At 41.0% G+C, this 17,248-nt stretch overlaps 1 protein-coding gene across 2 annotated transcripts in view; it reads left to right on the top strand.

The window, feature by feature from the left end:
* The window catches only part of PTPN12 (protein tyrosine phosphatase non-receptor type 12), a 126,173-nt gene extending 123,098 nt beyond the window's left edge, over window positions 1-3,075 (top strand). For both annotated transcript variants that reach the window (XM_090041936.1, XM_090041937.1), the window contains exons 17-18: window positions 704-820; window positions 2,130-3,075. In XM_090041936.1, coding sequence (XP_089898062.1) covers window positions 704-820; window positions 2,130-2,191 — 179 coding nt within the window. In that variant the 3' untranslated portion in view covers window positions 2,192-3,075. The remainder of the gene's footprint in view (window positions 1-703; window positions 821-2,129) is intronic.
* The last annotated feature ends 14,173 nt before the right edge of the window (window positions 3,076-17,248 follow it).

Genomic DNA, 17,248 nt, shown 5'->3' with positions numbered 1-17,248 from the left:
GTTCTCAGTTTTAGAAGTAATATAATTTTTTTTGCCTTTCTATCTATTGTGGGCATGATAAAATGATTAAGGCTGCTGTAGCTCTTGAATTGTAACCAAAATTTTGATATAAAATGGAAGGTGTCAACCAGTTAATTTGATATCTTTCATATTATTGTCAGTTTAATCCCTGTAATACAAGTTATAAAAGTGGAGTGATTCCTTTTTTGTTAACTTCATGACAGTTGTCTCACTAATATCATCAGCAGTTTGACAGAATATATAATGTGTACTTTTTATCACATGTACATCTCATTCTTAGTTCTTTTGGAGTCTACCATAATTTGTAGTGTCTTCAGCCTGTGCAGTAATACTTTGCAAAAACTCAGTTGTAGCTTTATATAGTGTACAAGTAAGATTGGAGGGATTTTTTAACCCTATATAGTAAAAATGTGAGAACTTTAATATTTAGATTTCTATTTCTCTTAGTTGGACAATGAAAACAAGCGCTGCTAACTTCACTTTGTTCCCAGTGCTGCAGCATTTGGATTGCGAGTGCTTCTCCAAGTGTGTTTAAAAAAAAAATCTAATAGGATGGTGTTTTTGTTAGTCTTGGGGGTTTACAAAAGCTCTGTTTTCTGCAAATGTAAAATTTCTGCCAGGTTTGACTTAGAAACAACGAACCACAAAATTAGTATAATAAATGAAAAAAATTGTTTTCCAGATCATCCAGAAACGGGCAACAAAACACCAACAGATATTATACCTCAGATTTCTCTTTCCAGTTCTACTGATATGAGAGGTCAAATTTCAGAAATTCCTGCAGAGATGACAGATATTGGTAATTGTGCAATTCATGCAAAATTGACCACTTTTTGGTACTTGTTTATTTAATGCAGTTGTATGCCAACTACTTACTTTCTTCTTCAGTATATGCACATTCTATTTAGTACCTTAACTGGGAACATGACTTTCCAAACTTGCACGTTAAATGTCTTTTGGAAAATACAGGCTAGTTTATTTGAGTATAAAAATGTTAATATAAACTGTAGCAACATTGGCAGGGGGTTTTTTGGTATTGGTAGGGACCTGCTGAATTCAAGGCGGCTGCCTCACAATTTCATGGGCAGAACATGTGGCCCAGCAGCCATTTCTCTACCAGTGTGTGGCAGGCCCTTCATACCTCTGGCCAAGGGGCCCCGGTGGCCCCACCCCTCACTGCTGATTGGTTGCAAGGGCTGTCTGTCATATAGCCCTGACCTGTGCTGCTGATTGCTGGAGAGGCAGGGCCACATGACAGGTAGCCCTTGCAGCCAATTACTGCCATCAGCCCTTTGAGTGGGCAGCCCCCCTCCCCCAGTCTCTGCCCTGATGGGCTGCTGCAACACCCTGAAGACTGTTGGCTCCCTCTGGGAAGCTGGCACTTATTTTCTATAAGTATTCTTCTTTTTTTCCCCTCGCGCATTTAGCTGGCAATGCCAGATTTTGTGAAATCCACGAAATCACAATTTCAGTAGGTCCCTAGGTATTGCCTGAGCCAGTGAACTACTAGTATGGATCTGACAGAAGTATTTTGTCAATTAGTGCTGGAAGCTGTAATTGAGTAGCTGAAGTCCAGTTGGAAATGTGAATATTATGTTAATTTCAGAAAATGGGTATACTTTAATGCATTTTTATTTCATTTTTATCATTATTTTGACACTACTTGCACAAAGGCTTGGATTTTCTCTGTTGGGTTATCTTGTGAATCTTTCATGTAGTAGAAATTACACAAAGTGTATATTTAATGATTGCATTATATTTTCATGGTTCAGTTATGAAAACTTGAGTAAGAATACTTAAAGTATTAAGGCTTGTGCAGAAGAAAACTAAGCAAATGATAAAAGGCTATAAGTCTGCATTATAGAGTTAGTACCTTTCAAATTTGGGTTTAAATAATGTGGCTAGTAACTGTGATTTAGCACAGTTCCAAGAGGTGAAAACAAAATAATTGCAGTATTGAGACTATATACCATTTTACAGGCCTCCTAAGGATATCTTAATAGTAAGGATTCTATAATAGCATGAACGGTGGTTTTTTTGCCCACCTCCTCCCCAAAGTGCTTACTAGTGTCTTTAGTTGACAGAAATATTGCATGTTTTATCTTTAGGCTTTGGGAACCGTTGCAGAAAACCAAGAGGACCAAGAGAGCCACCTTCAGAATGGACATGATGCAAGAACTATAATCCACATCCTTTAAATTATACTGGAATATTAAAGTGCCACTGAGAACTAGATAAATAGTATTCTACTTCTTATTCTGGGGGACTAACACACAGCAGTGTAGATTTAAATGCAGAATGGTACACTTTTTACTGTACATCCCACGTGAAACCTTAAGCATTTCGCAAAACAGTGGATTCCAGTATTACAGCCCAACCTTGCTGGGGTCATCTACCTGCCTTATTACACTTAGGAAAAAGTATTACATAGGGTTTATTTTGTAACTTCAAGTATTATTGCCTTAATGTCTCTTAACCCTGTTACACGCTGCTTGTAGACATATGTTAATATAGTGATACTCTTGACAAACTGAGTTTATGGACTACTTTTTGCTAACATTTAATTACCGTGTATGCATTATTTTGTATATGTATAGGGCAAGTAGGTAAATAATTTGATAAAGTTGCAATCATAAAATATTAACAGAAGATGTAAGAAATCTCTGCATGATCTAAATTTTTGTGTACCTTATTTGTAAATTATTTACCCTGAAGCTTTAGAAAATAGCTTCTGATTTAAAAAAAAAAAAAAAAAAATTCTGGACATGTAGCCAGAATTGCAGGTTAGCAGAGATAAAGATTGTAATACATTTTGTAAATTGTAAGCAAAAGGTTATTTTTATATTATATACTGTTTAATTGTCAAACCTAATTTGTTCTGGTTTTCATCTAGTCATGGAGATTCAGTAAGTGCCTTGGAACAATATTGAATTCTCTTAGCCTGTGTATGTTACCTTCAGTGTTTGAGTTCATCGGGGATTAGAAGACTATCAAAGTATCTGTATGTTTTTAGCATATTTGACCTACAAGTAAAAGAGAACTCGTTATAAGTAACCAACACTCTTTAGTTTTCATTTTACTGTTTCATCACTTGCAGTCTTTAGACATGAATTTCCTACAAACTTTCTATCTGATGGTTGGTTTATTGTTACAATATAATATGGTGTGTATTTCTACTTTTGCAGACCTTTCAAGACGCACTGGAAAAGGGACTACTTGAGAGCCTCTGTCTTCTGTTGTACTCGTGAAAATAGTATTTTGATCATTCAGCAAGTGTGTATATATGAAAGAAACTTATTGTATGATGATTCTTACAGAGCCCCTGCAGCTACACTGTATCTTGGCAATACACCATGCCAAGGATGAATCCTTTTAAGGATGCTCCCATTATGAACTTTGCCTCTGTAATAGTGATAGAATCTTTAAATTAAAGCAACTCAAAAGTTTATTATGGGTTTAAGGAAACTGTATATTCATAAACAGAATAAACAGACTAGAATATGGGATTAGGGTCATGTTCAGGTTCTTTGTTTGGTAGATCTTCAGTGAACCTTACTCCAGATTAAAATAACCCTTGTGGATACAGATTTTTGTTCCTATTAACAACATTGTACGTTCTACCTAGTTATAATGCAAAAAGTAAAGTTCAGCATAGTGTTAAGGTAACAGAAGAAAACAGTTTTTTACAGTTTATTTGAAAGTTGGTAACAGTACTTTTTGTTCCTGGACATGTGTGCGTTTAGACTTGAGATGGAAGGATCAGGTATAATCCACAGTGAAGGCACTATGGGGCTTGTCTACAAAGAGAAGCTGATGCACCTACTATTAACTAAGTGTCTTTGTGCAGGATGACTTACTCCACTTGAAACTGCCTTGCACTGGGTGTGCCTACATGAGACGTTTACTACGAAGATGACTAATAGCTCTGCAGTAAATGTCTCAGCATCTACATATGCCTGTTAGGGCACAGGAAACTAATAAGCTCTGCTGCAGGGTTTTTTCATGTGTATATGCTGACCTGGCTGTCTGGGACACAAGGGTGCTTCTTTACTGGCAGGCAGCCCTGGCACTGCACCCCTGTGTCCCAGCCAGCCTCCGCAGCACACTGAGCCCCGTCGGAGCAGCCCTGTGTTCTCTGGCAGCTGGGGCTGCTGCAACCTAGCTCAACATGCTTTGGTCCAAGCACACATGTAAATGGTGTGCCTGGGAGCTTCCTGGAGCAAAAAAACCCTCTGGAGCAATAAGCTCCAACATTTATTGCTGAGCATTAATGGCACATATAGATGTGCCCACTTAGTACTTACGAATAGTCACCTTCAGTTTCTTCCTGATAGTCTAAGTCATGGTTTGGCAACCTATGGCCCAGAGCCATTTGATCTGGCCTGGGGCTTCAGCAGTAGTCACTCTACAAATGCTTGGAGGAAAAGTGCTGACTACAGCCACTCTCCTGATGTTGCCATGTGGGGGAAAGCGCTGATGGTGTCTGGGTCCTTTTGCCCACCAATCTGCTTCTGCTGCAAACTGGGTCAGTCCAGCCCACAGCCTTCATAGGTTGCTGATCACTGATCTGTGCGTGGTTTTGGTCATGCGTGTAGAATTTTTGGCATTTACAGGTAGGGATTTTGTTCCTGGTTGCATTCTGTTTTTGCGTGTACTTGACTGTGACCACGTGGTGGTGGAGGGCCTTTCTGTCTTTCGCCTGGGAAGCTGGAGACCTGGATTCTAGGCTCACCTTGCCAAGAGGTGTTTGAACTTGGGTCTCCCTGACTTCCCAGCACAGCACTGTCATGTTACAGGTCAGGTAATATCCAGCCCCTTCTCAGGCACTTTCTCTTGAAGCTGAGTCTGTCTCTTGTATTTCATAGGCACTGGAAAAAATGAGTGGAGTGCACTGAGGTTTCCACTTCATTAAGAATAAGGCTCAAGGCTAGAACCTAGTCCCCCACTCTTGGAGTTCAATGGCCACCTTACTGAGCTTCATACTCGGTGGCTTGCTTTCTTTATCCTCTCTTGTGTCTCCCTCTTGTGGCTTTCCAGCTTCAAAAGGAGTGCCGTAAGAAGGCATTCCTCCTCACCTCCACACTCACTAGTCATGCATTTCAGCCTACATTTTGGGGCTTTAAATGCCATTACGTGTCCATAAAGGGCAGGTGTGTGCACGTAGACATACATACGTGGCCAGTGCATAGTCTGTCGCACATGCCCATAGTCATCAACTCACACAGGTGTACACAACCAGGAATAGAATTCCTACCCACACATAAGTGCCAAAAATGTCATGTAAGTGAGGACATGGTAACCCAGTTGGGTTTGCAGGTGGTGTCTGACTGCCTGGCCAGCAACTCATTCTGGAATCTGCAGGAAAAAGTGAGCCTGCCCCTACGTGTGCACCAGTGCAGATTGACTTAGGCTGTCTCCATTTTAGACCTGTTTATGGCTTACTTTGGACACACACAACAGCAGAGTGGTTTAGCAGCCTGCCTATTACCAATAGACAGTCCAGTTGGTGGCACTTGTTAGAAACTGTTGCTAAAGACATGAGGCATTCCCAATGAGTAACTTAATTGCATCTTACAATTAAGCATCAGTAACCCCTTTTCAGTTAAAGTACTTTGCAATGTATAGGTTGTAAATCTTCAAGGGTTTTTTATAGTCTCTAGAGCAACATTTAATTTCACTTAGTACTGGATGGCACCATTTTTATCTACCGTCTTCCAAAGTGTCTGATAGTTTAAGTTGTAATACATTCAAGATGCTTCATAATTCTAAAAGAATCAGTGTCTTTTTTTTCTAGATTGGCGTTGGCCATAGGAAAGCCGAGAGCTTTCTACATTTTAGTAGTAAGTTGAGATGTTACTAAGATGCTGAACTGTGAAATTGAAAAAGTCTTGTTTGTATTTACCTTTGCACTCTTATTGTCAAAAATTCTATAATTTGCACTCACAATTGTCTGCTGTATTTATTGGAGTTTTTGTACTGTTTCATTTTCTGTAATCACTCAAGTAAACTGTCAGTTAAATGCAAGGCAAAACCTGCTAGTGGCATTACTTTCTGTGACCTTGGTCCTCTGTGGTGCAAGACGCCTATGCAGGATTGAGCCCTGCATCCTGTAATAGAAGTTCTGTATTTGTGATATTTTTGAAATATTGTTCTTATGCTGTTTAACAAACCTAAGAACTTTTTCCTATTACAGCACCAGTAATACTGGTATTGTTGCTTGTTTAGAAAAATGTTATCACTCTAATGAAAAGGAAAAGAAGAGTGAGTAGAGGAATACTATTCCTACACAATCTAAAAATAAAAAAGTTTAGATCCCTTGAACTTGCTGACACAGAGGGATTTGTTGCGTTTTTCTTAGATTTGGAAATTCTCTAAGTCACTACAGTCCTGTTCAACTTGATTTAATTCCATTATGGCATATGACATTAGTAGCAATTGACACTTTGTCTCCAAAGTAAAATCAATAGTCTTTTCTTATACCATAGCTTTTGTTTTGGACAAACCCAACTTAGTTGTTAATTGCCTTCCATAACACTTTGGTCAAGCTTTTTATTTCAGTTAGGTTTTTATCTTTTGTGTGATGCACTTTAGCTTCTAAATTTCTCATCTGCACTACACGTGGTTCCTTCTATTGATTGTCAAGTCAGAGAATTTACTGAAGCCTGACAAAAATACTTCATGTACCAAAAAAAAAAGAAAAAAAAATCAGCTATGCAGTGAGACGGATTATTCCCCCTACCCCCCCAATTTTACATATTCTTACTTTGTTTTTAAATCTTCCTCCCCTCCTTGAGAGCAGTAACTGAAAAAAAAATTGCAGCACAATTTCAGTTTCTGAAGTCCAATTTCCCTTGCTCATAGTTTTTGGCCTGAATTGAAATTCCTCTAATTTTGTTGGTTTATGATCTAATAATGGTATATTGCTATAGATACTCTGAAAATAATCAACAATATTATACTTTCTTACTGTTGGTGTTTGGTTCTTTTGACATGCATGGAAGCTAGTAGACTCTGCTACTGTATTTTTTGGTATATCTTTGGGCCATAGATTTTTCTGCCTTGATGGTGTTTCCATGCAGGGTATTATAGGGCTTTTATTTTTTCACATTTCCTACTTGGGCCACTGTTTTAATCATTACAACAAAATTTGGTTTTATCCTTGTTTCTACTTGTATTGAACAAAGTTTGGTTTCTGTATAGCTAAGCAGATCGCTACCAGTTGTTATCAATAATAATTCTGTTTGTTGGAATGGATAAAGCTGAAGAGACTGTAGTTCCCCATCCAGTAACAGCAGTGTCTGATTTGGACATGCCCATTCTCTTTTTAAATGGCAGAGGGTTGCCTGGAAGGTGAATTTTACATCCACTTTTTGGTTCCGTCATTCCTCAGTGCAGGGTCTCTAGTTTCTCCTGAGTCAGGGATGTCAAACAAGGCCTGCAGGCCAGATCCTGGTGGCTAGTCAGACTACCAATGGGTGAGTGGAAGTTGGTGTGGCCAGTGGGCTGGCTGCAGAATATGGGACCCTTGGGATTTGGCAGACATGGTAGTCAGTGGCAGGAGGGTGAGTGAGGGTTGAGAGCGCCAGTTGCCCTCTGGCCATTTCACCCATTACTACCAAGCACCTTTACTTCTGGCCCCTCTGCTAAGTGTCTCAGGCTGGACCTGCATGCTCTGTGCCAGAGGCAAAGTTGTCACCCTGGCATGAAACATGTCACTGGAAGCAGCTGTGGTGTGGGACATGCCGCAGAAGTTGCTGCTGCGGCATGCACTGTTGGGGGGAGGCGGAGCTGTTGCTGCTGACAAGCATTTCATTCTGGGTGGCAGCTCCAGCTGTTGAACGAAGCATGCAGGGGCAAGAGCTCTGGCTCTAGGTCCAGCCCAGACCTGGAAGTGAGTTTGACACCCCTGTCCTAAATGGATGAAAAAAATCAGACTTTTCTCACTTAGACTTTTAAACTAATCTTGACCTGGAGGTCCTGAATGGGCTGTAGTAGGTCTGGTTTTAATTGTTTTGAAGATTCCAGGCAGATGAAATTTTAGGGGGGTTTTTACTCATAGAGCAGTGGCAGGGGCACTTAATCTACTCAGTCTTCATATTTGCCTTTAGCAATCTATGTTTAAACTGTTTGATGCACCTATACAGTTGTGAGCCTTCAGGCGCATCTGTTTAATATGACCTTCGTTTAATATGAATTTGTTTCACAGATCTCTTGAGTTAGGCTTCTACTTCATTAACTTCAGTCAATCAGCTTTTTTTAGAGCTGGTGCTCCTATGTTGCACTAAATTGTTCCTTACTGTGACAAAGAATGTCCTTCTAGGAAACAATGCGACAGTGGCGTACTTGGCTCTTAAGATTTATTCATCATCCATAGATTCCTGTGAACTTTGGAAATGAAGGGCAGTATTGTTGTTTCAATTTTACAGATGAGGAAATGGAATTCTAAATAGCTGTTGGTGCATTGTAGCAGTCTGCTTTGCGCCTGAATCTCTAAACTCCAAGCATTGAAGCAGCAGACTGTGATGGCAGAACACCTTATTGGCTGGGGGCTGTCCAGCTTAAGGCAGGCAGTAGTCTTCCAATGAGGTGTGATGACCTCTCCCACCGTTTGAGGCACCCCCTCCATTTGAGGCACCCCCTCGTGCCTGGATCTATGCCAATCGATCTGTGGCTTATAAGTGGTAACTGTTGACTCTGTTTGTGTCAACATGTTGGTTCCAAAGCCTGGGCTAGGTGATCAAGACTTACCCAAGCATTGGAATCACCCTTTCCACTTTGCCGACTTATTCACTGGAAAAGTAAAACCAATTCAATACAATGCGGGGCTGGGAAAGTTCTAGGAGCTGCCAGGAAAAAGTTTGAATAATTGCCTAACCTTCTTAGGGGCTCCATTTCAGATTTTCTTTCAGGGTTTACTCCCTTAGGCTTCACATTTTCTGAGGCAGTCCACAAGGCAGTGGTTGTGGTTATTGTCATCTTCTACTGCCAGCTTTGTCATTGGGAAATATCCTCTTCTGCTGCAGCGGCCATTATGACAACCAGAGGACCATATGCCTAATCTTAATGATAAGAACTGTTCCCCCACCATTACTAAATAAAGTAGAACCTATAAAAGGGCACATGGTTGATCAATGGGATAGTTGCAAACAGATCTCGGGTCTCCTCACTCTACACTGTATAGAAGGTACAGGTTTTCTCTTAATTTCTTAATGTCGGATGTCTAAATTCCTATTTTTACATTAGTGCATTTTTAGGAATGCAAGATATCATCTGGGTTTAAGGCTGTAGGTTTGTTCAGTGCTAGGTCTGTTTAATTCCACTGTTCCCACATCTGATTGTTTTATCTTCTAATGTTTGCTTTTGACTTTTATTTTAAATAATTGTTTTAATTGATTTGCCTACTTTAACATTCGGTAGTATATTGTCTTCGCTATTGTGGTGATATAAATGTTGTGTAGAAATCTGTGATTAAAATGTGGCCTTTTCTCCGAAATTTAGCAATATATAAAACCTAAATTTCTAAGCTACACCTGGCAATATTCCTTGTATCAATTTGTCAGTCTTTCACTGAATTTGATACTAACAAAACTTAACAGTATTCTATATTACAGAAATGAGGAAAAAATGTAGTTCTGCTTAGTCAGCCCCAGAAATACATCTTGACTGGTCCTTATTAGATGTGATTTTGGGCCTACTCTGTATAACAGTGTTGTGAAAAAGTGCTTAACAAGTTCCCTCGTACCCTGTACATCTGTATAATTCTGTCCTCTCTTTTTACTGATGTGTTGGAAGGCATCACTGTTGCCATGTGTTTTCTGATCACAAAGAAAGCATATAATTGCTAAATTGGGAGGAAGGGAGTAGTTTGATACAGTTATTGGAAGTGGGGGAATATGATATGTACAATGCATTATTTTTTATTAAGATTTGAATGAAGTCTTCCAGGTGCACGTGTTCATGTGAATGTAAAAAAGCACCGATAGCATACAGCCTTTCTTGAAGACATTTACTCCTATGGCAAGTGGTAAGAGTGTAATTTCAACCCATCGAAATAGATTTTAGAGGCCTCTGTCACAACCAAGCATCACTTTGTTTCTGCAGTGTGGTGCGTTGGACTGCCTCCAGAAGGTTACAGTGGAATTCTGAAATGTTTTGTCATTGCTTATAGCTGGCTCAAATACTGCCAAACTTGCATACATGGAGGAGGGGGCCAACAGAGCTGGTGGCTTGAATAGTAGGTATGGTAGTGATATCAATATTGGGGTAACTAGGTTAGCTACTAAACCTGTATGTCCAGTGCAAGTGAGAGATTCTGAAAATCCAAGCAGGCTCAGTCTAGGGTGTGACCATGCTGTTAATTTTTTTTCACCCCCAACTTGGTTCCTTGAGTGTTCACTAATCTGACTCTAGAAACTTTAAAACATAATTTTAAAGTTTCCATGCTCTGGAGTACTTGCTGCTGTTAGGACACAGCTCCAGGATGTGCTGACTTTTTAAACTGAATGTACAGTCATTTAATCATCATGGGATTCAATGCATACGTGTATCTACATGCATATTCAAAGTTGTAATTCCCACAGCAAACTAGACCTCACAACAGTGCCCTTACACAGGAAAGTGCAGATGTCAATGCTGTGTTTAGTAACTCAAATTACATATCTTGTAAGAGGTAAAGTTAGTTGCTGTGGAAACAGTTTATCTAAAGGTTACTTAACATTTTAAGCGCATGTATCTGCAAAACATTTGTGGTTTTGACGTGCTTATTAATATTATTGGATACTTTAAAGAGTGATGAATGACTGCTATCACATCAGTTAGGACAAGTAGAAGGAGAGTTGGAAACACCAGGTAAAATCAGTATCCTCAAAACCTACTCTGGATTTTGGAGAGTAGAAGGGGGACTGTGGTGTCGACACCTACACAATCAAATGGGTCGCCAGCCGGCTGGAGGGCTGCACCCAGAGACTGGTGGTGGACGGGTCATTTTCCACCTGGAGGGATGAGGGCAGTGGGGTCCCCCAGGGCTCAGTCCTTGGGCCTGTACTGTTCAACATCTTTATCAGTGACTTGGACGAGGGGGTAAAAAGCACCGTGTTCAAATTTGCTGATGACACTAAGATGTTAGGGGATGTGGGCACACTAGATGAGAGGAGTAGGTTGCAATCGGACCAAGACAGGTTACAGGGGTGGGCGGATGAGAACAGGATGGGTTTCAACACTGGCAGGTGCAAGGTGGTGTACCTGGGGAGGAAGAATCAGCACCATACCTACAGGCTGGGGAAATCCCTTCTCGTCAGTACAGAGGCAGAAAAGGATCATGGAGTCATTATTGACTCCAAGATGAACATGGGCCGGCAGTGTGGGGATGCGGTCAGGAAGGCCAACCGCACCTTGTCATGCATCCACAGATGCATCTCAAGCAGGTCCAGGGAGGTGATCTTCCCCCTCTGTGGCGCTGGTCAGGCTGCAGTTGGAGTACTGCGTCCAGTTCTGGGCGCTGCACTTCAGGAGGGATGTGAACAACATGGAGAGGGTCCAGAGGAGGGCCACTTGCATGATCGGGGGACAGCAGGGCAGGCCCTATGAGGAGAGGCTGCAGGACCTGAACCTGTTCAGCCTCCACAAGAGAAGGCTGAGGGGGGATGTAGTGGCCTGTTACAAACTAGTCAGAGGGGACCAGCAGGCACTGGGGGAATCCCTGTTTCCCCGAGCACTACCAGGAGTGACTAGAAATAACGGTCACAAGCTGGCAGAGGGTAGATTTAGAGTAGACATCAGGAGGCGCGACTTTGCTGTCAGGGCGGCTAGGATCTGGAACCAACTTCCAAGGGAAGTGGTGCTGGCTCCTACCCTGGGGGTCTTTAAGTTGAGTCTAGACGAACACCTTGCTGGGGTTGTTTGACCCCAGTACTCTTTCCTGCCATGGCAGGGGGTCGGACTTGATGATCTGCTCTGGTCCCTTCTGACCCTAGAAACTATGAAATTATAAAGGAAGAGCATCCATCTCAGCATCTGGTTAGGGTGGCTGCTGCTTGGAAATACCGGGAGATGGAGATCCTTGCTCTCTTTATTCTACTTTTCAGGCATTTTATACAGGATGAAAAACAATAAAAATGTGGGTTTTTAACATTCAGCTAACTAGTTACAGGTGCTAAATGTCACTAATGTGGCTGGGATATGAGGGTTGAGGGGGCTGCATCGTAGAGTTTGTTAGGTGGTCAAAGAGAATAGTTCAGCTGAGGGGGAGGCTGAAAGTGGTTTAAGGGAGATAAAGAAAAAGTCAGGTCCCTAGCAAATCTAGGTGTCAGAGAAGGAAAGTAGATGAAATATTTCTGCTTTTGGGGCAGTTGTAGGAGGAAAGGTAAGATAAGCTGTAGGAACAGAGGGACTGAGGTCACTTTTTTGCAATTTTCTCTTGGAAGATATTGGCTAGATCTGTATAATGTGTGTGTGGGGGGGTGGGATTGAAGCTGAGGAGAGTTAGAGAGGTGAGTCAGCAGTGTCAAAAAGAGGGTAGGGATTGTGGATGTGGGATCCTGGTATGACTTCAGTACCCGAGCCAACTGTTCACTCCTGCCATCTTTCCCTCAATGCTGTGAATGTGAGGTTTTAGTTTACAATACTTGAGACTTTCTATTTCAGGTTTCTACAACTAACTATACTAAGTAACACACACATGTGGTTCACCTGAGATGCATAAGTGTTAAGTATTTTTCAGTCTATAACACGGTGCTGAGATGTCATGATCAGTAATCTGTTACAGATGGGAGTGTTCAATGAGATGTACACCCAAATCTCTTCTTCAAGATTTATTGTAATCTTTAGTGTAGTCAAGATACTAAAAGTATGCAGTTTTGCATATCTGTCTTTATTCAGCGCCATACCATCTAACTCAGTACATACAAACTGGAGCATAAATAATGAATTTGCCTGGCTTCAGCAGTAAAGACTGTTAAAATAATGGAAATTAAAATAATTAAATACTAGGTGGAGCTGATGAACCAGTTAGATGATTCACTATCTGAGGATTTTGGCCACTAGTAGGAAATGCAAAATGTAGAGAAGTTTTACAGTCATGCAGCATGAGCTACAGCACTTCCTGGTTCCAAACTGGAGTTGCATCCAGTCGGACTGTTTACGTTGTAGGACTTTCTGCCGCTATATCAGTAGCCAAAACCCCATTATGGACAGGTATGAAATACGGGCAGTAAGTTTATTGGAACTCAACCAGATTCAGGACCTAGCTTTTGGATCCTCTGATTTGCTGGGCCTTTTCAGGCCTATTCAACTGCTTTGCTGTCTCATTTAGTGTCTCAGAGTCCTAACCATACAGACATACTCTTACAGGAATATTCCAGCTGTAGAGCCCTTACTTGTATAACTTGATGCAGCCCAAGAGTTATGACCAGAATAGAATGGGGCAGAGGGATGCTAGTTATAGTATGCCTAATTTTTGGCACTCAGCTTATTGGGAGACTGTGTTTTGGGGTAGGGGAAAAGAGCAAGAGAGTGACAGTGGAGAATGTAGTGGGATTTAAACTGAAGACACCACTGGAGAGAAGAAAATGTGACTGGATGAGTAACAGCGAAGGAAGTAGAACTTGAAGGGGAACCAGTTTAGGAACAGAAGTACTTACAGATATCCTTAAAGAAGGAAAGGGGTGATGTCAAGGAAAGAGATGGGAGCTGTAATGGATGAAAACCTGAAAAGGAAAGGTGGAGGAAAAAATTAGCATAAAAATAAGGAGCCAAAGATATGAATGTAGGAGTTCATGTAAATGAGCTGTCCCTTGTACAAACTCTGTACACTTGCATACAGCTCCAGTTTGGGGGACTCCCAACTTTAACATATATTTGAGGGGAAAAGGAAGCCTGCAAAAGCATCACACAGCTACCCTCCCAGTTAAAATTAGCAAAGCTCTTCCCTTCACTACTTTCAGGTAGGTTGTATAGAAACCTCTCCCCCAAATATTCTCCAAAGATTTGGAATGAAAGAACTCCATAGAAGCTAAATTTGTATAAGGAGTAGGTCAAAACAGAATACACTACAATTGTGGGATATAATATACCTGAAATGGGATAGAGAACAACACCAATACTGAACTTTGGTAAACTCAGCATATTTTAAGCCTGTACAACATCTATGTGCGTGGGTACATTGCATACCAGTGGTTCTGAGATTTGTTGGACTCGGGGCATCCCCTGTTAGACTTGAAGAACCCTGAAAATGTTTAGTATTCAAGCGTTTCTTTGACTACAGAAAAATAACAGAGGAATACTTCTCTTACAGGGCGTGTAAAAAGACCACAACAAGTCAGAACGTTTTCAACCTGCCCAACCTGCAGGGGCTGGACCTGATGATCTGTAAGGTCCCTTCCAGCCCCTAACAACTATAAAACCGTACGGGTTTATCTTGTGAATCATGCTTATGCACCTAACAGTGCTAACACTGTGTGGCACCCTTGAAAGTGGTTGACCATCATTGCTTTAGATGCATGATTTATGATGGAGGCTGGGTTATTGTCTCATGGTTTTTCTCCAGCCACCTCGTAATTGGGGACCTACCCAAATTGCGGTGAGATGAAAGGATTTTTTGCGGCCCACTCATGGTGTGCAGACCTGATTTTTTTTTTTTTTTTCAGGTGTTTTACAGTGGCTGAGCCCCTCAGTGCCGATTGGCAACCAGGCCTTGGCACGGGGGAGAAGAGATGAGGGCCAGCTGCCACCTTCCTAGCTGGCTGCCCTTCAGCACTGATTGGCAGAGAGGCCCTGGCAGAGTGGGGAGGGACGAGGGGACAGCCACCATTTTTTCCCTGCCCTTTGTGCTGCCCCTTCCCAGCAGTGATGACTGCTGGCTCCCACTGGGGAGCCAACATTTTATTTCTATTAAGGTTTTTTTGTTGTTGATTTTTTGTGGACAATCCCAGATTTGACTGCTTCCGTGAAGTCCCTGAAACCTCAAATTAAGTGGGTCCGTAATCAAAGCGAGACTCGCTTAACTGCCCATTCTGCCTTTGCAGAGCTCCCAACTAAGACTTGTCACTTCCCCAAGTTAGAAAACATTGCTTCAGGAACAGTGTTTTCATTTTCTACTTTGTCTCCATGATGTTGCCAATTGTTTCCTCTGACCTTCATAAAATGCCAAAGTGTCAACTCTGAGGGTAATATTTTATGTACACTTACATTTATTATTCTTGCAAAATTAAACTTTTAAAGCCTTGAATAAAACTTATTTTTCCTGTTTGAATTTTCAGACCTTAACAACAACAATAATATTTTGGAGGGGAGGCATCCAAAAAGTGTTCCAGCTCAGTTGTCCTCATTGTGGTAGAGTACTTCCCAAAAGTTAAAGGGAAATAACAGTATCTTTCCTTCCCAGATTGCAGCCAAAAAAACAAAAACAAAACTTTGATCAGTTCTAGTAAATCCACTTGAAAAAGTCACTGTGGTGGAGCTAAGTCAGAGACCTTGTCAGGAGGATTGAGGCCAAAATGCAAAATAGTTATATAACCTTATGCATAAGAGGATTCATAGAGCTTTCAATGGGACTATTCATGTACAGAGCTAAAGTGTGCGTTTTTAAATGTGTTGTGGTGTTGGGACTTCAGTTATGGAAGTGGTTGGATCTCCTGTGGGGCTGATTTCCAAAGTCTAGATCCAGCTTCTGTGAAACTTCAGTCTGTATTCACAAGCCTTTTTTGTTGGTCAGAGGCGTCATGGTTTCAATGGAGATGGGATGCTGTGGGAGGTCAGTTATGATGGGAAAACACATTTTTTTAGATAGGTAAGGCCTATTCTGTAGAGGCCTTTTGGTTATCAAGTCTGGTCTTGAACAAGACTAAAGAGGAGCTCACTTTAGGGTACAGAGCACAAAGGGGTGAGTTTATTTGATTTTTGTTGATAAGCAGAACAACTACACTTTTCAATGATGGAAAATCTTTTGTGTGTGTTCCTTAAGAGCAAAGAAAAGTATCACAACAATTTTAACCATTTTGTTCTACTTAAATCCTTAGCAGTTCTAAATCTCTCTTCTTACTCATGCTTTTTTATCAATAGAAGCTAAATGGAAATGAGAATAATACTTTTTCAAAAGATGCAGTATGGTCCCTGCTCTGAAGTTTGGTGTTGTACAGACAATATAATAAAGGATAAAAAGCACAGGCAAGTCAATCTGGAGAGATCAATAGTGAGGACAGGGGAAAGGAAAAACATGAGAAGAATGCAGGAGCTACAGTGTTTATTGGCAACCACTGAGTGACTGCTACAGTCATGCTCTTGAAAAGCTGAGAACTTAAACACATTCATTCTTGTGTGTGCTGTTTGCACTATATGAGCGCAGCTTTGCTAAACCTAATCTGCTATGTTGAGTGGTTGTCATGAGAACAACACTACATCCCTGTCCTTTCTAGGCTTGTTTGTCCAGTCCTCAATTTCTGTTTTTCTTTTCACTTATAAGTAGAAGGAGATGGGATCCTTTTATGTTACATGTAGGTATGATTACCACCTGTTAGTGTAGTACATATGAGTACATATGAATTTCTTCACTTTCATAAGGGTCTGTTAAAGGTTAGTAGTGTGTGTTTTGATTGAACTTTTCATAAAATTGTGGGATATAATATACCTGAAATGGGATAGATAACAACACCAATACTGAACTTTGGTAAACTCAGCATATTTTAAGCCTGTACAACATCTATGTGTGTGGGTACATTGCTTCATGGTGCCTTTATACCAGTGGTTCTGAGATTTGTTAGACTCGGGGCATCCCCTGTTAGACTTGAAGAACCCTGAAAATGCTTAGTTTTTAAACGTTTCTTTGACTACAGAAAAATAACAGAGGAATACTTCTCTTACAGGGAATGCAAAAAGACCACAACAAGTCAGAACGTTTTCAACCTGCCCAAGTGCAGGGGGCTGGACCCGATGATCTGTAAGGTCCCTTCCAGCCCCTAACAACATAAAAGATAAGATAGTGTGGTAGATTGAGGACATGATTCATTATAAGGTGACATCCATTATACGTGGACTTCATGGACATAATAGAAGGACCTTATGTTACTATTATGAGGTCTCTACAGGGAAGTTGGGCCCTGCACAGCCTACACCATTGACTGTTCTGAAAAAATTTGTAAGATGTGTAAGTTTCAGGCTTTATAACTCACTTATTGGCAAGCGAGCCATCAATTCAAGTCACAAATATTGCAGATCAAAGTGACAATTTTTGCGT

The sequence above is a fragment of the Crocodylus siamensis genome, chromosome 4, assembly GCF_052110815.1.
Source record: "Crocodylus siamensis isolate JL-2025a chromosome 4, ASM5211081v1, whole genome shotgun sequence".
NCBI classification, from domain to species: Eukaryota; Metazoa; Chordata; order Crocodylia; family Crocodylidae; genus Crocodylus; species Crocodylus siamensis.
This window is presented reverse-complemented; position numbering and strand designations above follow the sequence as displayed.